The 25,313-nt window shown below is 44.9% G+C and overlaps 1 protein-coding gene across 1 annotated transcript; it reads left to right on the forward strand.

Moving 5' to 3' along the window:
* The first annotated feature begins 4,834 nt into the window (after positions 1-4,834).
* Positions 4,835-23,321, forward strand: LOC130111189 (aspartate aminotransferase, mitochondrial). The gene is made up of 10 exons (XM_056278277.1): positions 4,835-4,992; positions 13,897-14,053; positions 14,932-15,060; positions 15,139-15,198; positions 15,286-15,447; positions 15,556-15,660; positions 15,881-16,031; positions 19,777-19,942; positions 20,639-20,789; positions 21,888-23,321. Exons 1-10 carry the CDS (start codon positions 4,910-4,912, stop codon positions 22,008-22,010), a joined length of 1,287 nt encoding a protein of 428 aa, XP_056134252.1. The 5' UTR covers positions 4,835-4,909; the 3' UTR covers positions 22,011-23,321.
* The last annotated feature ends 1,992 nt before the right edge of the window (positions 23,322-25,313 follow it).

Here is a 25,313-nt window from a genome sequence, read left to right on the forward strand (position 1 = left end):
GCTGCGGGCCGGACCCGTCCCACACCCGACACTTTCATTCGGCCCACATGCCGCGTGGAATGATGGCACTTGGGCGGTCCGCTCCTGTTTGCCAGATCTGGGCCAGAACCAAGCCATAGCAATGCCGCGTGTGCCACATATTTGCCAAAGGTGGCCATATTTGTTTTGTGATATTTGGGCCATATTCACCATTTACCACACGGGGCCACTTCAGGGTCACATCCAGATCACATGTTGCCCATAAAAGGCCCACATGTGATTTGGCATATCTGGGCCATATTTGCTATTGTAACGTGCATGGATAAGAAGACACGCTGGCCGCTGGCCGGCGGGTCTGACCCTTTAGTCTAGCGGTTAGCGATGCCCCCTGCGGTGCGGCCGATATGGGTTCGCGTCCCGGCCGCGGCAGTTGCTGTGGTTGCGTTGTCTCCCCCAATTCGCTACATTGGTGTCAGAAGTGGGATGGAGCGACCGTAAGGCCATCGGAAGCGCACGCGCCCTGAGGCGTGAAGGAGCTAATATGCTTAAGCTCCCCCCCCACCCCCAAGAAGCTTGTGACGTTTTGCATGTTGCGTGTGTGCCCTTGTGTTTTGTGTTGAGCTTTGGCAAAATGAGCCATAGCTTCAGAAACTGTGTCTAAGCATTGGTTAAAACAGCCATAGGTGTGGTGGATTTACTCGGTGGTTTCTTTCTTTTCTAGCAAACGTTTTGGGGGGGTGGGTCAGTGTACTGCAGACACTGATACACGCCAGTACTACCATCAGGACTACAACGTCCCAGTATCAATATCAGACCCGCTCAACACACAGGCACCAATTTATTCCCAACATGAACTGCCCGTTATACGATGGTGACCTCTGGTGGACATATTGAGCAACTGCAACTCTACTGAGAACGCTTACTAACAATGGATGCATGGATGGATGGATGGATGGATGGATGGATAGATAGATAGATAGATAGATAGATAGATAGATAGATAGATAGATAGATAGATAGATAGATAGATAGATAGATAGATAGATAGATAGATAGATAGATAGATAGATAGATAGATAGATAGAGAGTAAATTAAGGGCAGATTAAAGAGGTAGTAAGAATGAAAATCAGTTTTAAATTTCATGGGACCTTTAAACCCTCAAAAGGGCTGATTGTCTCTCCACGTCTACTGGCAGGGACCCTCTTTGATTCAAGGGCATTGACTTGCATCTGCCATTATTTCTTATTTCATCATCTTTTACATCAGGAATCAGGAACATTTATCTGTCATTTCATTCCGTGCACCTAGAAAAAATAAAAGCAGACAGGTCCATGATGTCAGCTCAACGTTTCATTTAGGATATTGGCAGTCCAAGTTGGTAGGATGTTTCAGACAAGGTTATAGTAGGTTTATTCATTTAGGTAAGACCCAGCCACTGAGGATGCACAAGCCAGTGTATTCTTAGTGGCAGTCCCAAGCCTGGATAAATGGGGAGGGTTGCGTCAGGAAGGGCATCCGGCGTAAAACCTTTGCCCAATCAGATATCTACTACTACTTTCGGCTGCTGCCGTTAGGGGGCGCCACAGCGGATCATCCGTTTCCATCTCTTCCTGTCCTCTGCATCTTCCTCTGTCACACCAGCCACCTGCATGTCCTCCCTCACCACATCCATAAACCTCCTCTTTGGCCTTCCTCTTCTCCTCTTCCCTGGCAGCTCCATATTCAGCATCCTTCTCCCAATATACCCAGCATCTCTCCTCCACACATGTCCAAACCATCTCAATGTTCCCTCCCTTGCTTTGTCTCCAAACCGTCCAACCTGAGCTGTCCCTCTAATATACTCCTTCCTAATCCTGTCCTTCTTCATCACTCCCAATGAAAATCTTATCATCTTCATCTCTGCCACCTCCAGCTCCACCTCCTGTCTTTTCATCAGTGCCACTGTCTCCAAACCATACAACATAGCTGGTCTCACAACCATCTTGTAAACCTTCCCTTTAACTCTTGCTGGTAACCTTCTGTCACAAATCACTCCTGACACTCTTCTCCACCCACTCCACCCTGCCTGCCCTCTCTTCTTCACCTCTCTTCTGCACTCCCCGTTACTTTGGACAGTTGACCCCCAAGTATTTAAGCTCATACGCCTTCTTCACCTCTACTCATTGCATCCTCACCATTCCACTGTCCTCCCTCTCATTCACACATAGGTATTATGTCTTGCTCCTACTGACTTTCATTCCTCTTCTCTCCAGTGCATACCTCCACCTCTCCAGGCTCTCCTCCACCTGCATCCTATTCTCGCTACAGATTACAGTGTCATCCACAATCATCATAGTTCACGGATATATATATATATATATATATATATATATATATATATATATATATATATATATATATACACTACCGTTCAAAAGTTTGGGATCACCCAAACAATTTTGTGTTTTCCATGAAAAGTCACACTTATTCACCACCATATGTTGTGAAATGAATAGAAAATAGAGTCAAGACATTGACAAGGTTAGAAATAATGATTTGTATTTGAAATAAGATTTTTTTACATCAAACTTTGCTTTCGTCAAAGAATCCTCCATTTGCAGCAATTACAGCATTGCAGACCTTTGGCATTCTAGCTGTTAATTTGTTGAGGTAATCTGGAGAAATTGCACCCCACGCTTCCAGAAGCAGCTCCCACAAGTTGGATTGGTTGGATGGGCACTTCTTGCATACCATACGGTCAAGCTGCTCCCACAACAGCTCAATGGGGTTCAGATCTGATGACTGCGCTGGCCACTCCATTACCGATAGAATACCAGCTGCCTGCTTCTGCTCTAAATAGTTCTTGCACAATTTGGAGGTGTGTTTAGGGTCATTGTCCTGTTGTAGGATGAAATTGGCTCCAATCAAGCGCTGTCCACTGGGTATGGCATGGCGTTGCAAAATGGAGTGATAGCCTTCCTTATTCAGAATCCCTTTTACCCTGTACAAATCTCCAACCTTACCAGCACCAAAGCAACGCCAGACCATCACATTACCTCCACCATGCTTAACAGATGGCGTCAGGCATTCTTCCAGCATCTTTTCATTTGTTCTGCGTCTCACAAACGTTCTTCTTTGTGATCCAAACACCTCAAACTTGGATTAATCCGTCCACAACACTTTTTTCCAGTCTTCCTCTGTCCAATGTCTGTGTTCTTTTGCCCATCTTAATCTTTTTCTTTTATTGGTCAGTCTCAGATATGGCTTTTTCTTTGCCACTCTGCCCTGAAGCCCAGAATCCCGCAGCCGCCTCTTCACTGTAGATGTTGACACTGGTGTTTTGCGGGTACTATTTAATGAAGATGCCAGTTGGGGACCTGTGAGGCGTCTGTTTCTCAAACTAGAGACTCTAATGTACTTATCTTCTTGCTCAGTTGTGCAACGCGGCCTCCCACTTCTTTTTCTACTCTGGTTAGAGCCTGTTTGTGCTGTCCTCTGAAGGGAGTAGTACACACCGGTGTAGGAAATCTTCAATTTCTTAGCAATTTCTCGCATGGAATAGCCTTCATTTCTAAGAACAAGAATAGACTGTCGAGTTTCAGATGAAAGTTCTCTTTTTCTGGCCATTTTGAGCGTTTAATTGACCCCACAAATGTGATGCTCCAGAAACTCAATCTGCTCAAAGGAAGGTCAGTTTTGTAGCTTCTGTAACGAGCTAAACTGTTTTCGGATGTGTGAACATGATTGCACAAGGGTTTTCTAATCATCAATTAGCCTTCTGAGCCAATGAGCAAACACATTGTACCATTAGAACACTGGAGTGATAGTTGCTTGAAATGGGCCTCTATACACCTATGTAGATATTGCACCAAAAACCAGACATTTGCAGCTAGAATAGTCATTTACCACATTAGCAATGTATAGAGTGTATTTCTTTAAAGTTAAGACTAGTTTAAAGTTATCTTCATTGAACAGTACAGTGCTTTTCCTTCAAAAATATGGACATTTCAATGTGATCCCAAACTTTTGAACGGTAGTGTATATATATATATAAAATCAATCCAGTGAGAGTCAAGTAAATTATTTTTGAGACAGTACAAGCCTGTTTCATGCCATAAGCAATCATCAGCTCTCAATAAAGCTACTTTATTGAGAGCTGATGATATAGATAGATAATATTATATTTTATGTTATTTATATATATATGATTTGTGCAGATCATAAATCATCCATCCACCCATCCATCCATCATCCAAACCGCTTATCCTGCTCTAAGGGTCGTGGCAGGCGGGGAGACACCCTGGACAGGCCGCCAGGCCATCACAGGGCCCACACACACACACCTAGGGACAATGTAGTACGGCCGATTCACCTGACCTACATGTCTTTGGACTGTGGGAGGAAACCGGAGAACCGGAGGAAACCCACACAGACACGGGGAGAACATGCAAACTCCACACAGAGGACGACCCGGGACGACCCATAAGGTTGGACTACCCCTATCACAAATACCTATCATAAATCAGATACATACAGTATATTATAGTATAACATATAATATATGTATAATTTATAATATATAGTATAATACAATATATTATATATATAATGTATTCCTTGTTACACTCCTTCGGTTCTACTTGCCCACTATGTCCTATTGTCAGTTCTGTCCTGGTGTTTGTATGTTCTGTTTTTGCGTGAGAGTTTTATTACACCGGTTGCAAACTAATTTCCCTGCCAGGGGACGCAATAAAGACACGTTGACTTTGGCCATTGGAAATAGTTGGGGGCCAGTTCCCGACTCACACTCCCGACCGGTCGGCGGCGGCGGTGACGCCACGCGTTTGCCAAGCTACATAAAAATATTCGGACGAAGAAGAGTGTGAGCGCCCGCCCTCCGCCTCCGGCCGCACGTTGCCAGTCTCCGCCCGACATCCCAGTCCGACCGTCATGGCGCTGCTGAAGTCCAACAGAGTGATATCCAGCCTCGGTCACATTTCCCCGTGTGTGGGGGTCCTCTCCACCCGCAGCAGGTAACGTGGCGGTTCTCGATCCGAGCGGGCGTTCCTCACACGTCGCCGTCCCAACGGAAGCCGGCGTTAACTTAGCATTAGCGGCTAAAGGACGACAAACTGGTACCTTGCGAGGCGGCCGGCAGAGGCTTAACGTTGAGCCGAGCGTCCCCTCCGGGGGGGGGGTTAGGGGTCAAACGGTCACGACGAGCCGCTGCCGTCCTCTACTTCTGGAGACCCGGTTAGCTCGCGTTAACGTTGGGAGTCGGAGCTACGCGCGGTTGATGATTATTAATGTTTCTCCGCCGTCTCTCCCGTGGTGTTTAGCGTCTGGGCACCATGTAGGGGGGCTTACCTGTCCTTGTGCCGTGTGCATTGGTGTGTATTGGTTTGTATTGGTGTGTATTGGTTTGTATTCGTTTGTGTTGGTGTGCATTGGTGTGCGTTCGTTGCGCAATGTTAGCTAGCGATTCGGTGGCATCGGAAATCCCAGGACGCGCGCGCGCGCGTCTCACGCCCACACGCGCACGTCTCACGCCCACACGCGCACAGGCCGGCGAAGAAATTGATTTCTCCTCCGACTTGGACGCTTGTTTTGCCGTCCGATAGAAAACCCGTTTTTGTCCTGCGCTTCTTCTTCTTCTTCTACTTCTTCTTCTTCTTTTCCATTGGTGACGAAATGACGGAAGCGTTCATGGACGGTCGGAGCTTTCCGGGAATGCGGGGTTTTTTGGTGAAAGGCGTGTCAGAAGTCATACTTAGGGGCAGTGCTTTTGTGAAAACGGTTTAGAAACGTGTCGTTGTGTGTTCGGGAAACGACGTTAAACTGGGCCGGTCTGGTTTCTCACAAGGGCAATGACCGACCGAGAACCCACGCGTTTCGCTGGTTTGAGCCAAGCGGCCGGCCGTAGTTTTGCACAATCCTGCTATTTCATTGGCTCCGTGTTCGCGCCTCTGGCCGCTGATTGGCTAAAGCCCGATGATGAAGAAGACGCGGAGACGGGCCACGGATGTCCTTCCGCCCTGGCTGTGCTGTTGGAGGGCAAACGAGTCGCGGCGAGATCCTGGTTAACCCGTGTGCCGTGTGGGGATAAAACCCACCTTCCGTCTGTTATAAGAGACGAGCTAAACTTGAGATTCATTATTATTATTTACTGCGCTCATGGTAATAACGCACAGCTCCAGAGAGAAACGAGCAATTCATGATCAAACACAACTCAGTTTACACAGATGGGAGCAGGGAGAAGAAAAGCTCATTGTGCCTGCCCCATACTCCAACCTCAAATAAACAACAGACTAGATGGTCTGTCAGTCAGTTACTCAACAGCTAACACGTACAGCAACATGAGAAATGAAATAGAATCAAAAAGCCAGACACAATAATTCACCATCAACTGAAAACCCATTGCCTGACGACTCCATATTGTCTAATTATTCTTTCCTTACACGTTTTCTTGAACTGAAAGATGCTTATACAGCCCTTCAGATCGTTCTCTAAAGAATTCCACACACCAGAACACACATCTTGCTTTAAAGCAGTAAGTGCGCACTGATGTTTAGAATTAAATGGCCTTCTGTGGTCCTCGTCCTCTGGACTTTCTGATTGCTGTACAAAGCAAACCGTAGTTGGCTTTGGCCTCTGCAAGGCGCTGCCGTCAGTTTCCCGACAGACGTGGGTGTTGAAAGTGAAATAAATCTGCTTTTGCACGACTGTCTCACAGCCTGTCTCGTGAATAATATATCACAATTCGATTTAACGGCCAATCTCGACTCGGGAAGGAATATGGTGACATGGGTGCTGCGTTACCTCTACGGGGGTCCGTCTCAAATGTGACTCGCTACTGACGTGAACTTGTAATTGGAAGAAGTTGAGGATCGGTTACGTCCGTGGGAAAACGAATCAGTTAAATCTTTAGAGATCAACTCTGTCATCCTAGATCAGTGGTCCCGCTCCCTGAGCTCCATGTAAAGGCTCCAGGCTGTTGAACCCTGACATTGAAAAGTTGTCAATTACTGTCATGTTTGTATAATCATGTTAGTTCAGATGTTCAAACAAGGGCGTAGTTTTGGCTTCAAAGTTGGTAGGGTGGAATACGTAGGAGGGAGTCAGCCCAGACTTTATAATATGGTTAATTTTGTAAACAAGCTACAGTGCAGAGCTGACGGGGACAACTAAAGCAATACAGGGTCTTGGTTCTATTCTAAATGGTATTAAATGCTGTATTCTGAATGGTGTTATTACATAGGATCTAATCCATCAGTTTTACTTACTTGTAGGGCTCAATAATAATGTACAGTAATTACAAATTTGTAGGCATTAATGTTGGTGTGCTTCGAACGTTTTCCTATCCTTACGAGAAAAATTTAAACAACCCTCTTTACTCGTAGATTAAAATGTTGTAAATGTCTCTTGGAAAAAATAATTATATAAGCGACACCTTCCTGATAACGACCTCCGCTTGCTGTTAAGTAACATCATGTGTTCAAAGGTAGATAGGAGATCATCAAAATTAATCAAAGGTAAATGTGATTGGCCGTCTTAAGGGGGCGTTTCGGAAAGCATAGACGACAGGGTTGACGGTGTCAAAAAGAATGGGTTTTGCTGAACAATATGTATAAAAAATACAAAAAGAAAACTGGTTTCAAAATAAAAAGAGCACGAGGTAAGCAGGCTGAAAATGGTACTATTTACAATGGGGTACAAAGTGCCTCTCGCCCAGCCGAGACGGAGCATAGGCAGACGTACCTGTATACACTACTGATGAATCCACACATGTACATGAAAACCATTCTCACCAGGGCTGTCAAAACTGGCCAAAAATGATGTTGCATTATTCCTTCTAAAAAAAAACCACACACATGGGTTCGAACTCAGTCAAACATGTTTTTGCACATTATGTCCATAAGAGGGCAGACTAATACGAGAGACATAACTGCTTGTATAGGTATATTTATTTCTACGTAAATTTGAATTTGGAATATTCATTGACAGCCCTAATTCTCACTCAGACTCAGACTGTACCATTACTCGGACAACACAGAGGAGTTTCTAATGAAAACAAGAACGAAACTGTCCGGTGCTGCACGTCCTGCTTAAACGTCCCTACCAGGCTTCACTCTCAGGGCGTCCACGAGTGAGTGACCACAATTTGCGATCCATAGCCCACAGCGGCAGTTGCGTGGTGCCATGGAAATAAAGAAAATGCAAATAAACAGACAAAGGCTATTTCCAGCACTTGGCCAAAACAAAATGGCAAATATCTAATGGCCACTGGCATGATTATACCTACAGATGAATTTTACGTTAGCTACGAGCTCTAAATTGGTTCTAGTTGACTTCACTGCACCTTCCATATCATAAAGATGCATGAAATTGGTTTATTTAAGGGAGACCATCATACAAATCTGGATTAAAATTAAACCCAAAAAACTCGTGGCGTAGCTTGCTAAATTAACTAGCTACCTAGCAAGCGTATGTGCATATAGACATGCCTATAGCTTACTCTGGATGAGAACGCAAGGGAAAGCTGTTATTTTTTAAGGGGGGGGTAGGGGTTCTCCCCAACTGTACTTGGGCAATTACCCTATTTTCCAAGCCGTCTCAGTCGCTGCTCCACCCCCTCTGCCGATCCGGGGAGGGCTGCAGACTACCACATGCCTCCTCCGATACATGTGGAGTCACCAGCTGCTTCTTTTCACCTGACAGTGAGGCGTTTCGCCAGGGGAACGTAGTGCATGGGAGGATCACGGTATTTCCCCCTCCCCTCCCCGAACAGGCGCCCCGACCGACCAGAGGAGGCGCTAATGTAGCGACCAGAACACATACCCACATCCGGCTTCCCACCTGCAGACACGGCCAGTTGTGTCTGCAGGGACGCTCGACCAAGCCGGAGGTACCACGGGGGTTCGAAACCACGATCCCCGTGTTGGTAGGCAGTGGAAGAGACTGCCACGCCACCCAGACGCCCATGTTTCGTGTTTTTTTTTCTAACCTTTTTACAGTCAACGAGAGGACGTAAAAAAGACAAACCAAGTCATTCTCCAAACTACTTACTCTCCATCCATCGTCTGTTTCCATCAGTAGCCAGTACACTCCCAACGAGGAGGTGTTGAGCGACTCTGTTCATGTGCAGTAAGCCTGCCCCGCAGAGTGCGCTGAGCCAGATTGTACAGACCATTCGCCCTCTCTGGCTGAGTATGAAGCGCGCAACAGCGTCCAGTGGAATGAATAAAAAACATTGCCTATGTTTTAGCCGCGATTACAGGTCTAAATGTTGGTAGGGATATTTCAGTTTTCCTATAACTAACATTGGATTTCTTTCCCTCACACTCAAATGAACAGTCTCTCGATACAAAGCTACCGTGTGTGAGCGAAGTTACATTTTAGTCACTTGCTGACTTGACTTTAATTTGTCAACATATTAATGATCACAAGACATCAAATAGGGTAGATAAGGTAACTTGTATATGTAAAATACTGTAGATACAGAGAAACGGGGGGGGGGGGGGCAAGAGAACATCAGATCATAAGAACTTTAAAGCCATGCTAGGTGAAGATGGATGCAGTTCTCCTGTAAGTTTTAGCATTTGTAACGGTGCAGAAACACTGGATCCATTGACGGAGCCTATTAATTTTCTATGGAGAGCAGAAGATCCGGCTGCGCGGTGCATGATGGATATAGCACAGTGAATTGACGGGCCATTTGCCGTATCTGAATTTGCATAAACACAACTTGACCTCACTGCAAATAAGTCCGCCCGGCACAACACACCCAGCTTGTGAAACTCCGATCAAACTGTCAGACTAGGCAATGCTGATAAACTATGAATCAAGATTACTGCATTGCCTATTTGTTGCCTTAAATATTATCCATCCATCCATTATCCAACCCACTTATCCTGCTCTCAGGGTCGTGGGGATGCTGGAGCCTATCCCAGCAGCCACTGGGCAACAAGGGGAGAGACACCCTGGACAGGCCGCCAGTCCATCACAGGGCTGACACACACATTCACACCTAGGGACAATTTAGTACGGCCGATTCACCTGGCCTACATGTCTTTGGACTGTAGGAGGAAACCGGAGCATCCGGGGGAAACCTACACAGACACGGGGAGAACATGCAAACTCCACACAGAGGACGACCTGGGACGAACCCCAAGGTCAGACTACCTCGGGGCTCGAACCCAGGACCTTCTTGCTGTGAGGCGACCGCACTAACCGCTGCGCCACCATGCTGCCCTTTTCTCAAATGTTTTCAGAAACATATTTTCGTGTATGATTTAGCTGTAAAATGAGAGATTTTGTGACCCGGCTGCCATGTTCAAAATGGGACAAACCAAAACCACGCACTGCCCACCGGCTGCAGCGTTCAGTGGTCCAGTGTGTCGAGATGTGTCCCCGCCAGATTCTGTGTATCTGCACCTTTAGATTTGTGCTGTGTCTGAGACAGATCTGGTGGGAACCCTGATTAAAATGTGGAGTGGTGTGGGCACATTTTGATATCATGGGATCACATGTTGAAGCCAACCCTAATGAATGCATCCAAATGTCAATGTCACGGTATTTTAGTTGATTTTAATTTGTTCTTTTCAGAAAGTAAAAGATTAGACTCTATGAAGGCCTTTGATGCTACTGCTTTTACAAGACATTCTCAAGATGTCATGATTCTCCCATTTTTGTAATAATTAGCAAATGGGTGTAACCTCATTTTGTTAGACTGGGCAAGTGGTGGAGTCTGCTGCCCTTTACAGACCTTTTGAGTCCTAAGTTTAGCTGCAAGCTTCAGAGTCTTTGAAAGCAAATGAAACCGGAGATGAGATGTGAGCATTAGTGCCGTGTAGAACAGGGGTGGACAGGTGACGATAATGTACGTGTTGTGTCCCACATCCTGAATCTTGTGCACTCTGATTTCCCGGATCTGTACTTTCAGATGAATATGGCCACCAGTACTCTGGTTCTGTAGGCTTTTTACATGTACAGAAAACCTGTCCTGTGATCGAATCGGCCATCCTTATGAAGAAATGCCCTCTTTGACATTGCATTTAAACTTGATGGCTGTTATGTGCCTATATTTTCTCAATCTATCGAAATGAGAACGGTTAAATTCCCCGTTTTCTTTAATTCTGCATAATGTGTATTTTCGGTTGGTTCCGTACATCTTCGTCAGTAATTGCATGCAATGGAAATTGAGCATCACTCAAGAGATTTACTCACTTCTCTTGTTCCAGAGATGTGAAGTAGTCTACAGTTAACTGGGAAATTATATATTTATTCATCACCACATGAAAATACTCAGTTCTTTTGAGTAATTCTGTTTTTATTTAGGCCTAGGCTGTTGCTGGTGGACCTTGGATTTGGGACTTCATAAAAGGTCTTCCTGAATCCCAGTGATCCATCTTGATTAGTGGACTCCTCGTTCTCCGAGCGGAGCTGCATGGAATTAGAGTGCAGATCCGAGCGTCTTGTCAACTAATGTTACTTCTTGAAGTGTTTAAAACATTTCCTCTGGCATTATAAACAGCAGGGCCCTGGAGTCTGTAATCCACTTGTGTAGCTACGCCCCCCGGGGAAGAAAAGCTTGTAGACCTTGTGTGCCCCTGGCCTGAGGTGATGAACATGTGCGGTGACTTAAAAGGAAGAGAAATCATCCACGTTTTTGCTCGCTACAGTGAAAGGGCCACGCACTTTCAGGACTCGCATGAACGCAAAAGAGACGGAGGAGCTAAGCCAACTAAGTAGGCTTATTGCGTCAAAGTTGTAGCGTGTGGCTACCAGTTATGCAACAACGCAAACCAGGTCGCACAGCAACAAACATGAGCAGAAATCAATGGACAGTTTTATTGTCATATGTGTTGTGAGTACTTAAGTTGAAGATTCTGCACGTCATGCTAGCCCCAAAAACATAAAACGGGTGCTATATCCCACCTTTGACTGATAACTCGATGTTTCTTTTTTTCTACAGATCTGCAAATTAAAAATGTTCCACAGCATTTTCAAGTTTTAATAGGAATGCACCAATTTTGGTATCAACTATCGGGCTGATGTAGTACTACTACTACTACTACTTTTGGCTGTTCCCGTTAGGGGTCACCACAGCGGATCATCTGTTTCCAGTTCTTCCTGTCCTCTGCATCTTCCTCTGTCACACCAGCCACCTGCATGTCCTCCCTCACCACATCCATAAACCTCCTCTTTGGCCTTCCTCTTCTCCTCTTCCCTGGCAGCTCCATATTCAGCATCCTTCTCCCAGTATACCCAGCATCTCTCCTCCACACATGTCCAAGCCATCTCAATCTTGTCTCTCTTGCTTTGTCTCCAAACCGCCCAACCCGAGTGGTCCCTCTAATATACTCCTTCCTAATCCTGTCCTTCTTCGTCACTCCCAGTGAAAATCTTAGCATCTTCAACTCTGCCACCTCCAGCTCCACCTCCTGTCTCTTCATCAGTGCCACTGTATCCAGACCATACAACATAGCTGGTCTCGGTATCGGCCTCAAAGTTTTGCACTCAGAATCAGTATCGGCAGTGGAAATGTGACATCTAGTTAATTGTGTTGGCTAGGACCTCATCATCCAGTTACACTTTTCTAACACCTGAAGCAGGACAAGCATAATAGAAAGAACATGGATAGCTTTAAATGTGGAGATTGAGTAGAGGTTCAGTAAATATTGACATGATCAAGAAAAATGCGCGAATTCCTGTTTGCAGCGACCTCACCCAGTGCCGGTGTGGGAAGATGGCGGCGCGAATTCACAGTTGCGGCAGCCTCACCCGGCACCATCCATGCAGTGTCTGTCCACGTTTGCGTCCAAGTTTTGTGTTTGTTTGATGGCTGGGAGAGCTGGCGCTGGATCGGCTGGGAGAGCGGGGCAAGCTAAGCTAACTGCTAGCCCACGCAGACCGGCAGACCTGATAACACCGAGGACGGTCTGGCGGCGGCCTCACCTGGCGTCGACTGTGATGTTTTTGATGTCGTCGTGAGGAGTGCGGGGAGGTGTGTCGAGGGTGTCTGGCTGGGAGAGCTTGGTCTGCTTCGTCCGGTGGGCCCGTGGACCACGGTCCCTGCCTCTTCCTCGGGCGGTCTGACAGGACGCGGAAGCGGCGCAGGCTGAGCTAACTGCTAATCCATGCAGACCGATGGTTCTGACAGTCATCCTGGCTGGCGTTCGTTCCCTTGAACAGTGATTTTTTAAAAAAATTTTGTTGTTTAATTTGGATGTGTGTGTTAGTTTGGGTATGTGTGTTCTTGTAGTTTTTGGATGTGTTTTTGTCTTTGTGTTGTACTCCTGTGGGCTGGGGGAAACGACATTTCATTTAATTTCATGTATGCAAGTGCATGAAGTGAAATGACAAAGTGTTCCTGATTCCTGAAACGTTAATAACGTAAAATGGCCATTTCCTTCCCCTCATTCAATTGCCTAACTTTTTGCCATGTGCCAGCTGAGCTCTTGTGTAAATATGGAAGGTGGAGGAGTTGTGAGCTTTTCCTCCTTTACCCCCTTAGAGCCCTATTAGCTGATAGCTTTTGGTGTTGGACTCTGGACTCTAGGATTATGTTTGTTTCATGAGGTGTGCGTGCGCAGAATTGGCTTTTCATGTGTGTCGGCGGTAGTTCGGTAGCCAAGGTTCATGTGAATGACGAGCAAGGCAAGTTGGGTTGTCGGGCCTCGGGTTTAGTGTGAGAAGAGTCACGCAAGGCCATGAACAAATCAATTAGCATATTTCAGACCTGCATTAGTCGACCAGTATTTCTGCGATAATTCCTTACTGTCCTAGTTTCTGTCTGTTTTTATGGAAATCGGTTTCTGAGTACACAGTGCTAATTCAAGTTTTATCCTTTGTTGTCGGTCCCCATTTCATCTCACTTTACTGTTTTATGTTCCACCTCCTCAGTGTTGTGATTTACCTACTTGGTTTGTTTGCAGCTCATGGTGGGGTGGAGTCCAGATGGGGCCTCCTGACCCCATCCTGGGGGTGACTGAGGCCTTCAAGAGGGACACCAACTCCAAAAAGATGAACCTGGGTGTTGGGGCCTACAGAGATGACCAGGGCAAGCCCTTTGTCCTCAGCTGTGTCCGCAAGGTACGACTCCATGCAGCTGCCCAGTTTAATGAGAGTACTAAGCTTGTGAAAGTCCTCTGGTAGCACCACCATCCATCTTTCTTCAACTTCTACTGCTGTGGAAGGGATGCTATTAGTCCTGTCAGTGAGTCAAGTTGTCTCATAGCTCTGAACCGTAAAGACATACATTCATTCTACCTTGGTCTACAGTTCTAGGTTCAGACTCCTCTTTCTCCTTGCCCTGAATTGACGGAACCAACTCCCGGTCTCCATTAGACATACTGACTCGCTTACTTCAAAAAAAGGCTTTAAGACTTTCCTCTTCCAGGCTGACCATACTCCTTAAATGGTCTTTGATCAATACTCATAAATTTATGAATAGTATGATTACTGGTGTCTGCTATGACTTTGTGGCCTTATCATTGATGTCTTCTACTGTGTCCTCCTTCTACCTGCACTTTACTTTTTTGCTGTCATGACAATATGTCTGTTGTACTGATGTGCCTCAGTGTGAATCTGCTTTGTATTTCCATTCTTCTGTTGACTGCCACTTGATGATCTAAAGCACACACACACTAAATGTACTTGACATGATATGCACTTTTGCCTATGATTATTCTCTAGCATAGGCATTACTACTACTACTAGATTGTATAGTACTACTATAGTACTAGACTGGAATTTATATAATTGCTGACTCTTGAAAGTCGCTTTGGATAAAAGCATCTGCTAAATTAGAAACTTTATATTAGCTGGAGGAGCGTTCGTATTTTAATGTTTTTACTGTGCGGGTGGACTTTGGAGTTGAACATGCATTTTAAATTGGCAGATTTCTGCCTCAGCATGAATGTGTGTGTCATTTGTATACTGGTAAATAACTTATACATGTCTGTTCACAGGCAGAGGCTCTGATCGCAGCCAAGCAGCTGGATAAGGAATACCTTCCCATCGGTGGTCTCGGAGAATTCACCAAGGCCTGTGCCCAGCTTGGCCTTGGTGCTGATAGTGAGGTCATAAAGAGCGGCAGGGTGAGTTGTGAAGCAGTCCCATCCCAGCTGTTGATGGCTTAAAGTGGACTGGGTGTGAAACCTCTCCTCTCCTTTCAGAACATCACCGTCCAGACCATCTCAGGGACCGGATCTCTGCGCATAGGAGCCAACTTCTTGGTGGGGACTGGTTTGGTTTGTTAATTTGTGTAAGTGTGTATTTGGTGTCAGCTCGATTAATATCATGACTTTTTTCACCTGCTGCAGTCCCGTTTCCATGGTGGTCCACGTGATGTGTACCTGCCCAAACCCTCCTGGGGAAACCACACCCCTATCTTCAGAGATGCTGGCATGCAGCTGAAAGCGTATCGGTATTATGAACCCTCCACCTGTGGCTTCGACTTCAAGGGGGCTCTAGAGGACATTTCTGTAAGTGGAGGAGTGGATATGAAAAGATGAAAATACACTTTTATTTTAGTTTGGGATGTATGTGTTAAGTTTTCATTGTGTAATTGATGGATTCATTTCATGTCACAGAAAATCCCGGAGAAGAGTGTGATCTTGATGCATGCGTGTGCTCACAACCCGACTGGTGTGGACCCCAGACCCGAGCAGTGGAAAGAAATTTCTGACCTTGTGAAGGTGAGGATTAACTAACCCACCAAAGATCTTTCACACCATTCATAGCTTTATTGTAGTCCAATTCTAATGCAGTAGTCCATTAACATCGAACTTTCAAAGACCAAAAATTTGATGATGGATATTAACAACAATGATGATGATAATGACAAGAATTAAATATGAGTGGCCATTGTACAGTTGCCAGTATTTATACCAGTTTTTCTCCCATCTCTCCCATAAGAAAAGGGATCTGTTGGTGTTCTTTGACATGGCCTATCAGGGCTTTGCCAGCGGGGACATTGACAGGGATGCCTGGGCTGTGCGTTACTTCATCGCAGAGGGACACAACATCGTTCTGTCCCAGTCCTTCGCCAAGAACATGGGACTCTATGGTAGGTCACAACACACCAGAGGTTATTCCTTTACTTGTTCACTTTATTCAAGAAAGGCCTAAAAACTTCCCTTTCACAGGCCCACTTTAACCCATAGACGATCTCTAAGCATGACTGTCTGGCAATTTGTGGCTTTTTTTATGAAGAGTTCGAAGTTGAATCCTCTATTTGACTTACTGCTGGGGATCTCTCTATCTATCATGCACTTGCACTAAATACACTTGACATGACACTCTTGTCTATAATATATTACTATTTTAATGGTCTGTGATGCCTGTAGGTCGAGTTGTGAATATATCTGATAATATGCTGACACTCTTCAGTCGTTTAAGAAAAAAATGATCAGCCAACAGAGAAAATGTAAATGTAATTCATTTATTTGTCAGTGATGTAGAGACGACGCTGGCTGTTGGAAAAGGTCTTCAGTACATCAAGTGTCACTCGGGACTTTTTACACTTTTATTTCAAATGTGTGTTTAATGACAGCGAGAGGCTAAATTATGTTCCGCCAGAGGTGGGACAGGTACTGATAAAGTAAAAGTACGTCGGAATACTCGAAGTATTTATCAAAGAAAGTTGAATCGGTTCATCTGGATACAACGTTTATTGACAGATACGTTTCATCACTCGATGATGATGAAATGTATCTGTCAATAAACGTTGTATCCAGATGAACTGATTCAACCTTCTTTGATGTTCTTAACTGGGTTATTGAGCATCAAGACACTCAAGTATTGAGTTACTTTTGAATGCAGATCAGAAAACAGTCCCAAAGAAATTATGAACACTAGAACGACCGGGATTTCACTCCTACCTAAAACGACCATGGGCGGTCAAAATGACGGCCGGTTTTTAAACTCTGTATTCTGTCAAGATAAATACCCAATTAAGATGTTAATGCATTGCATATGTTAGTATGTCTGTTAAGAAACGACTGACCCCAAAATTAACATTTTGACAACTATAATACTATTTTTAAACAGTTTAAGCTTCAGAGAGACATGGTCGAACTTGAATAGCAAAATTGAAAAAGTGAAAATATTACCTGAAAAACAAAACAGAAAACACATATTGCTAATCTAACAAACGTAACAAGGCCTATAAAACGTGAAATGTAAAAAAAAAGAACAAAAAGTAAATATTGAAACAGTCCCAAACAACAACCGGAACTTAAAAACTACTAGAACGACCATGGGCAGCAGTCAAAATGACTGCCACAGTTTTTAAACTCTATATGATATGATATTATATTTATATATGATATGATATTATATTATTCATCATCAGCCGCTATTCCGGGGTCGGGTCACAGTGGCAGCAAGCTAAGTCGGGCACTCCAGACGTCCCTCTCCCCAGCAACGCCCTCCAGCTCCACCTGGGGGAGCCCAAGGCGTTCCCAGGTGAGGTTGGACATGTAGTCCCTCCAGCGAGTTCTGGGTCTACCCCCGGGGTCTCCTCCCAGTTGGCCGTGCCCAGTAAACCTCCAAAGGAAGGCACCCAGGGGGCATCCTAATCAGATGCCCGGACCACCTCAGCTGGCTCCTTTCAATGCAAAGGAGCAGTGGCTCTACTCCAAGCTCCCTCCGGAGATATATATATATATATATGTATATATATATATATATGTATATATATATATATATATATATATGTATATATATATATATATGTATATATATATATATATATATGGCCCTGTGTGATGGCCTGGTGGCCTGTCCAGGGTGTCTCTGAGATATTAATGCATTATATATGTTAGTATGTCTGTTAAGAAACTAACTGACACCAAAATTAACATTTCAACAACTTTAATACCATTTTTCAGAAAATTTAAAATGGCCGCTGTCCAACGCCTGTAAATACCGCAACACCTCGGTGGTAGTCATGGTGCGTCTGTAACGGCGTCTGTAACCAGACATGTTGGACATAATCAGAAATCAAGTTTAGACTATTTCTCTGCACTGGAGGACGCTAGTGTGTCTCTAGGACACAGCAATGAACTTCACGAAGGAAATGATGCGACAACACACATCATAAATAGTGACACGACGCACACGATGACGCGCAAATTACGAGCAGTCATTTTGACTGCTCATGGTGGTTTTAGGTAGATCTTATCATACCTTTTTTTTGTGCAATTGATCTAAAACTCATTTTAATGTAAATATATGCAATTTTAGGAGCATTCAGGGCGCGGCAGGTCTGTATCTTTTTTTTTCCCACAAAGTTATTAAACTTTGAAAATCCAAAACGGCCGTAATGACGACCTCGGTCGTTCTAGTGTTGAAAGGTTTCCTATGAAAGAACCCCTGCATACACAGTTTTAAGGGTCTATATCAGAGGAAGAACAACCCACCTCCTACCCTTTACCTGCCTTCAGTCCTTTTATCCAAATCAAACTGTGTGTGTGTTTTCTGACCAAGCCAACTCAGTATCATATTTCTGTTGTGTAACACAAACAAATGAGTGCCTAGTGAATGAAGGTAGGACTCTTCTGCTGTAAATCTGTCCCTGAAACAGGAAGCAGAACAGGTGGAGGCTGCTGTAGCTGATCAGCCAGCAGCAGGTGGTGTAAAGGTGTCTAGCTCCAGCGATGAAGAGTCGTAGCATCAACATGCGTCATACATGTTTTCTCTGAAATGAGATTTTTGTCGACTGAATTGTGTGTAAGACTAAACAAAGGCCCAGGTGGACAAATATATTAATGGGCTTTGCCTGCCTCTGCTAACTTGCTTGTATCTTGTTGCCATCTTATTCCCGATAGCCACGTTGTGTATCCGTGCTGTGTTTGGCTGCTCCTTAGCCGTATCTGGCATCAGGTGGCCCTCCTCTGGACGTGTGGATGACCCTGTACTTTTTTTTTTTTTCTCTCTCCATTTTTCTCCCCAATTGTACTTTGCCAGTCATCCCACTCTTACGAGCTGTCCCGGTCGCTGCTCCACCCCCTCTGCCGATCCGGGGAGGGCTGCAGACTACCACATGCCTCCTCCCATACATGTGGAGTCACCAGCCGCTTCTTTTCACCTGACAATGAGGAGTTCCACCAGGGGGGGGTAGCGTGTGGGAGGATCATGCTATTCCCCCTAGTTCCCCCTCCCCCCTGAACAGGAGCCCCGACCGACCAGAGGAGGTGCTACACTAGACATTTTGAATAATAACTCATTCAGGTGGCATTAACTCTGGTGCATTACTGCCACCTGCTGGTAAAATGTGCAGGTGGCTGAATGAGGCGGCCATATACTGTATAAATGTTATTATCCAGTTAGAGCCGGTACATATTACAGTAGCTTTCCCTTCCCATTGTCAGAAAAAAAAGACCGGCATAGTTCATTTTCAGGGGAGAAAGAAAAGTTGGCACTTCAGAACTTTTTGTGCGTGTTGGTTAAATTCCGGTTGGATTGTCTAGTCTGTCCTTTAACCGTGGAACCCGAGAACAGCGTCATGGTGGTCGTTTTGAAAATGTTGTGATTTACATATTGACTCACTTTTTAAGTTGCAAATGTGTGTAGAAAATGACATCCCACTTCCTTATTGTGTTGAACATCTCAGTTGTCTTGAGGGTTTGAGGTTAAAATATGTTCTTAATCGGTGCTCGCCATGTTCGGCCCCTATTCATAGGATGGGATTTACTGGGCTGAATGACTGACCAAGTGAAAACTGACACTAGTCTGTTTCAAAGAGAGTTTTGGGGTCCTGATATGCACTAGGTGTGTTCTGACTGTGTGTGTGTGTGCCGTGTTTCCAGGTGAGCGTGTGGGAGGATTCACTGTGGTGTGTAAGGATGCAGAGGAGGCCAAGAGGGTTGAGTCTCAACTTAAAATTCTCATCAGACCCATTTACTCCAACCCACCAATGAACGGAGCGAGGATCGCAGCCACCATCCTCAACACACCGGAGCTGCGCTCACTGTGGTGTGTTATCACATGCGCCAACAACACACACACACACACACACAATGATCATGTGACCCATCATGTGATGGGTCTGTGCATGTATAGTCAGTACTGATGAGTAATGTAGTGAATTGAAGCAATAAAGTCCTCATTTTGTACTATATTGACAGAGGAATTGATGTTCTGCTCCCAGAGTCTGTCCCACAGCGCCTACATGTACCACAATGCATTGCTGCACACCAGCGTCTGTATTGTCGTCCATAAAATCATCTGCGCTAGTGTTATGGGACGTCATGTACACCATCAGAAATTAAGCTTAGCCCAGAGAACAAGGATGTGTTCTGAGTAGCGCGTTTAGAGTATTAGAAACCCTTTTGGGATTTATTTCGTTTTTCGGCCGCCAGATGATGTCACCATGTGTCATGATACATCACCTGGTAGCCAGAAAGAGATTGTTTCACTGCCACTCCAGAGATTCACTGGGGACTGGGGACAACTGCGGGTGTTTTTCATGTGCTGTTCCTGTCACAGACTGAGATACGGTTGAAAATTGGTGAATTTCCCCTTTTTAAAGTATAGCTCCGTTTTTCATGTACAATAAACTGGTCCAAATGACCCGCATTCCTTCTTATTAAACTTATATTGTTGTTGCTGTTGTTAATAATGAATGTATTGAACACTTACAAGTTGAATTTTTCCCCCTCTTCCTGTCAGGCTGGAGGAGGTTCACGGCATGGCGAACCGCATCATCAAGATGAGGGAGCAGCTGGTTGCTGGTTTGAAGAAGGAGGGCTCCAGCCACAACTGGCAGCACGTCATCGACCAGATCGGCATGTTCTGCTTCACAGGCCTGAAACCGGAACAGGTAAACACACACTGGTCCTCGCCACTCAAACCGGTTTGACTTGTGAGCCGCCCGCCGCCCTCATTTCCAAGTTGAAATATAAACCAAGAATGATGAGCTGAATTATGAGCCTCGACACGGGGTGAAAAACAATCTTAAAACAGAACTCACATGTTTTATCTTTCATCCAAGACATCGGCTAATATTGGTGGACGCGAGCGACCTACCAAAGCTAAAAATAACAAGGCTCCGAGATTACAGACGTCTCACAAGCGATGAGATTTATTTTTAGGGGTCCAAGCAGCTGAAACCCTATTGTATCTGTAAGGATTATTATTATTATTCTGCCCTAAAAAAAGTATCTGGGTCTCGGAAACCATAACAACTGCAGTTCCCAAACATGGCAGATAGGTTGGAAATCTCACCCACTACTCAGACAAAAAAAGTATAACGATTGTTCAGATGGTGGCACTATAACGCGAAGCCTTGTGTTTTGGCCTATAGCTTTTGAACCGTAAGTCTCAGAAACAATTTTTTTTTCTTGAATTCTGTTGGTCCAGATGAATCTAAATGTTGAAGCCACGCCCATTTGGTCCGAGAAAGATTTTCCACCATTTTGAATTCTGTCCAAATCTTTTTCTTTTTTGCTACTCTGACAAATTTTGTGCAGTTGTTGCCAAATTTGGGGCGGAGCATCTATGGACCAAGCCGGAAAAAGTTAATATTTCAAATTGTTGATGTTCAATAGGGTTTCATTATACAGGGCAAATCACATTTAACAAAATAGCTAATTTTTAAAACTGCAATAGTTAATGGATGTGTTGAGATATCAACCTGAAATTTGAGACACATGTTCAGGCGTTTTCACTAAACTTGCGTATTAAAGTGAGTTGCGCTTACGCTCTAGGGGGCGCCACAAATGTGAAAAGTTTCTCTCTCTTGATGACTGCATGGATTCGTACAAAATTCGGTTTGCATGCTCTTTGGTCATGACTCAGTTGATGCATAAGATTTGCCCATCTCTCTCGCTCGCTCGCTCTCTCTCCTGATGGAGACAAAGTTGGGAGTGTTTTTCCTAATGTTGATCTCGACTCGTGTATCGTCTCTGGTCCTCTGCAGGTGGAGCGTCTGACTAAGGAGTTCTCCGTGTACATGACCAAGGATGGCAGGATTTCCATGGCCGGCGTTACCTCGGGTAATGTGGGATACCTGGCGCACGGAATCCATGCTGTCACCAAGTAGAGGGAATCCCACCGGGATCAGCAATGTTAAGAGGAGCTATAGCTTTCATTTTCCCTCTCCCCGTACCCTCCATTCCACCCTAGGAACCAGCTGGATGATGGTTTGCATTTCAATGTCATCGTGAGTGGAAGGTACACCCGAATGTCCATTAGTGGTAGGAATATCATCAAAACGTTTCTTTTCCACTGCCCTTCTTTTTCCCCCCAATTGACAGACAAGCCTGTCAGGTTTAAAAAAAAAAATCCAAGATCTCCACAAAACTGACTGATGAGCTGATGTCTGTCTGTTCTGTTCTATTTATTACCTGTGATCGGATGTTAGTGGTGCGTTTTCTCTTAAACACGCTTTGTCTGTCTGCTGTAGACTGTGTTGTTAGAAAGTGAGGGGGAAAAAAAAAAGCAACCGACCACCGCTGCGGCAATGTTGGTCTGTTCTGTAAAATGTGATTATTTTTTCTTTAACTTAAAACGTGATGCTGCGTGCATGTCTGTAGCGGAAAGCATCGGAGTGCGTTTTTGTTTTTTTCCTTCAAGCTGATATCATTACCGTGGGAGAAGTCCTGTAGCACTTTATGAGAGATAGGGCACTGTTTGAGTTTCAAGAAATGGACTGTCACCCTTTGTATGCACAGGACCTTATCGCTCAGCCACACTCAGTCACCTATCAGTCAGATCAGTGGCCGCTAATCTAAACTACTCTGTTTATCTGTCTCTTCTTTATTTTCTACTGGTTTGGCTCGGCTGTTTATCTGTCCTCCGTCATGTTTGGTATTCTCACAGTAGGAAATGTCTTTCACGGGTTTTGCTTTTATACATCCTGGTCTACTTAGTCTCAAGGCAGCAGTTCTTCAGCCGGTCTTGTCAGATGTCCTTCACAACACGAACACAAGAATCATGGGAGTTCAACAAACTTAACAGGCATGGATAGATTATCTGTATTATTTACAGCACGGAGAACTCGAGACACGTCATGTTGTTCGTCAGAATCCCTTGTTTTTACCATTTTCCTGATGGGACATAATTGTTTGAAATATAAGTACACGTTTATGTTGGGGGACAAATAAAATGGGTGGAATAAAACACCCAAAACGTTGTGGTCAGTTACGTAAATGGAAGGTGCTGCTTGATAAATCATTGGCACCGTGGGATAGAAGGTACAGATGTCATTCGAGTATTGTCGGGGATTTTTTTTCCCTTTTTATTCATGGTTCAGACTTGGCATCTAGTCACAATGTTCAGTATTGTGTCATTCTACTTTAGAGCGTTGGTCATGTACTTTACTCTGAACCAACAATAAAATGGTTATAGAAACGATCTCGCATTTTATTTCCCTTCGACTCCTCCTGTCACCGTTCTCACACGAAGAACCCTGGCTCGCACCTGAAGAGCCGTGCAGCAAGGGCCTCGTCTATTTATGCAACTCTAGTGTCCCGTCAGCTCGTCAGAAGGAAACCCACAGAACGTTGGACCAGTTCATCTGGACCCAACGTTTACTGAGAGAAACGTTTCATCTGTCCTCTAATGCCCCTTTTCCACTGCATGGCACCGGCTCGACTCCACTCCACTCTATTCGACTCCACTCGCTTTACTTTTGGGGATTTCGTTTCCCCCTGCAGATGGTATCCCCTCACGGCGAAGCCCCGCTGCTCATTTGTTGGAGCGTGTTGACAAGTTTTTTTTTTTTTTAAGATTTATATTTAATTTAAACTACTCCTGTATTTTCACAATGTGTGTCTGTGAGAGTCTATAAAGGGCCAAACTAAAGCACTTGGGGCCTTGATTCTTTTTGGAGGTTATTGGGGATGATCAGGGGCACCTATAAAAAACAGCAGAAAATTAAATTAAAATTATGCATAAATATGCAAAATATGCATTTTTCTAAAAATGGCTAAAAACCCACTTTTCTCGGCATTTCAGATGATTCTGAGCAACTTTGATTTTTTTTCACCTATATAAAAAAAAATTCTGGGACTTAGAAATGTTTTGGCATTATGCAAAATAAATGCATTTTTGCAAAAATGCACTTATGATCCTCATTTTTTGGAGGTGGCAGGTATTGTTCCAGAGAGGACCAGAAAAATAGCAGAAAATTAAAATAATTATGCATAATTATGCTAAATCTGCATTTTCTAAAAATGGCTAAAAACCACTTTTCTCGGCATTTCAGATGCTTCTGAGCATTTGGGGGGAGGGAGTTGGAGTGGGGGGGGGGGGGTTTAGGGGCAGGGGGAAGGCGGTTAGCTGGCAGGATGAAGAGGAGGGGGATTTAGACGGGTGGAGAACCAAACCGCTACATTGTAGCGGGGTTCTTCTGGTAGATATACATATTGTAGCGAATCCGGGGGGACAACGCAACCGCAGGAACTGCCGCGGCCGGGAAGCGAACCCGTGTCGCCCGCACCGCAGGAGACTTCGCTAACCGCTCGACCAAAGGGTCAGACCCGCCGGCCAGCGTGTCTTCTAATCCATGCACGTTACACTATATTTATTAATATTTAGATTTTATTCGTTTCATTTATTTATTTATAGCGGTATTTTCATGTCACCTTTTAGCATCGGCTCAGCTCACTTGGAACCTCGACGGAGGTGGTGCCGAAAGAAGTACCTGGTACCAGGTACCGCTGCCCAATGGAAAACCAAACAAAGCGAGTCGAGTCGAGCCGAGCCGAGCCGGTACCGTGCAGTGGAAAAGGGGCACAAGTGACCTCGTCAGTGTCGGCTGACTGCAGGTATCCCTATACACAACACAGTGGCATAACGACGGAACCCAACCACCGGTTTCATACCCGCGTTGCCGTGGCCGTTAACTAGAGCGGCCATGTGTACTGTTCACAGAGCAGTGGGGAATGTCACAGCGTTGCGAGATGGCGACCATTCCTCGGTCCTCTCAACAGCACACGCGGCCATTGTAACTCCGGCATTGCGTATGAAACCGGTCGTTATGCCACCGCGTTGTTCATGTAACCGGGTATTTTCTTGCCCGGTGCGGGATTCGATACGGGGTGTACTGCACCACAAGGCGACGTCACTAACCGCTCGGCTAAAGGGTCAGACCCGTTAGCCAGGGGCACAGCAGTGGTTCTCAACCTTTTTGGGGTCCTGGACCCCCTGCGTATTTTTGATCTACCCTGAGGACCCCTCCACCTGATCTTGGAGGAGGGGGGTTGCAATTTGATAGAAACAGTAGAAACTGCATTTTAAATTGCATTATAGCATTTATTCACTCTTTGGGGCAAAAATAAGAGCTTTCAGTTGTAACTTAGATATAGTTAACAAAACAGAATTCTTATGCAGTAACTCAGAT

Source organism: Lampris incognitus, chromosome 4, assembly GCF_029633865.1.
Source record: "Lampris incognitus isolate fLamInc1 chromosome 4, fLamInc1.hap2, whole genome shotgun sequence".
Taxonomy (NCBI): domain Eukaryota; kingdom Metazoa; phylum Chordata; class Actinopteri; order Lampriformes; family Lampridae; genus Lampris; species Lampris incognitus.

Excerpts from the sequence above, each read along its gene's own strand:
- LOC130111189 (XM_056278277.1), top strand. The coding sequence starts at position 4,910 with ATGGCGCTGCTGAAGTCCAACAGAGTGATATCCAGCCTCGGTCACATT. Across the intron at positions 15,061-15,138 it reads AGGTCATAAAGAGCGGCAGG|AACATCACCGTCCAGACCAT; the intron begins GTGAGTTGTGAA and ends CTCTCCTTTCAG. Across the intron at positions 15,661-15,880 it reads AAATTTCTGACCTTGTGAAG|AAAAGGGATCTGTTGGTGTT; the intron begins GTGAGGATTAAC and ends CTCTCCCATAAG.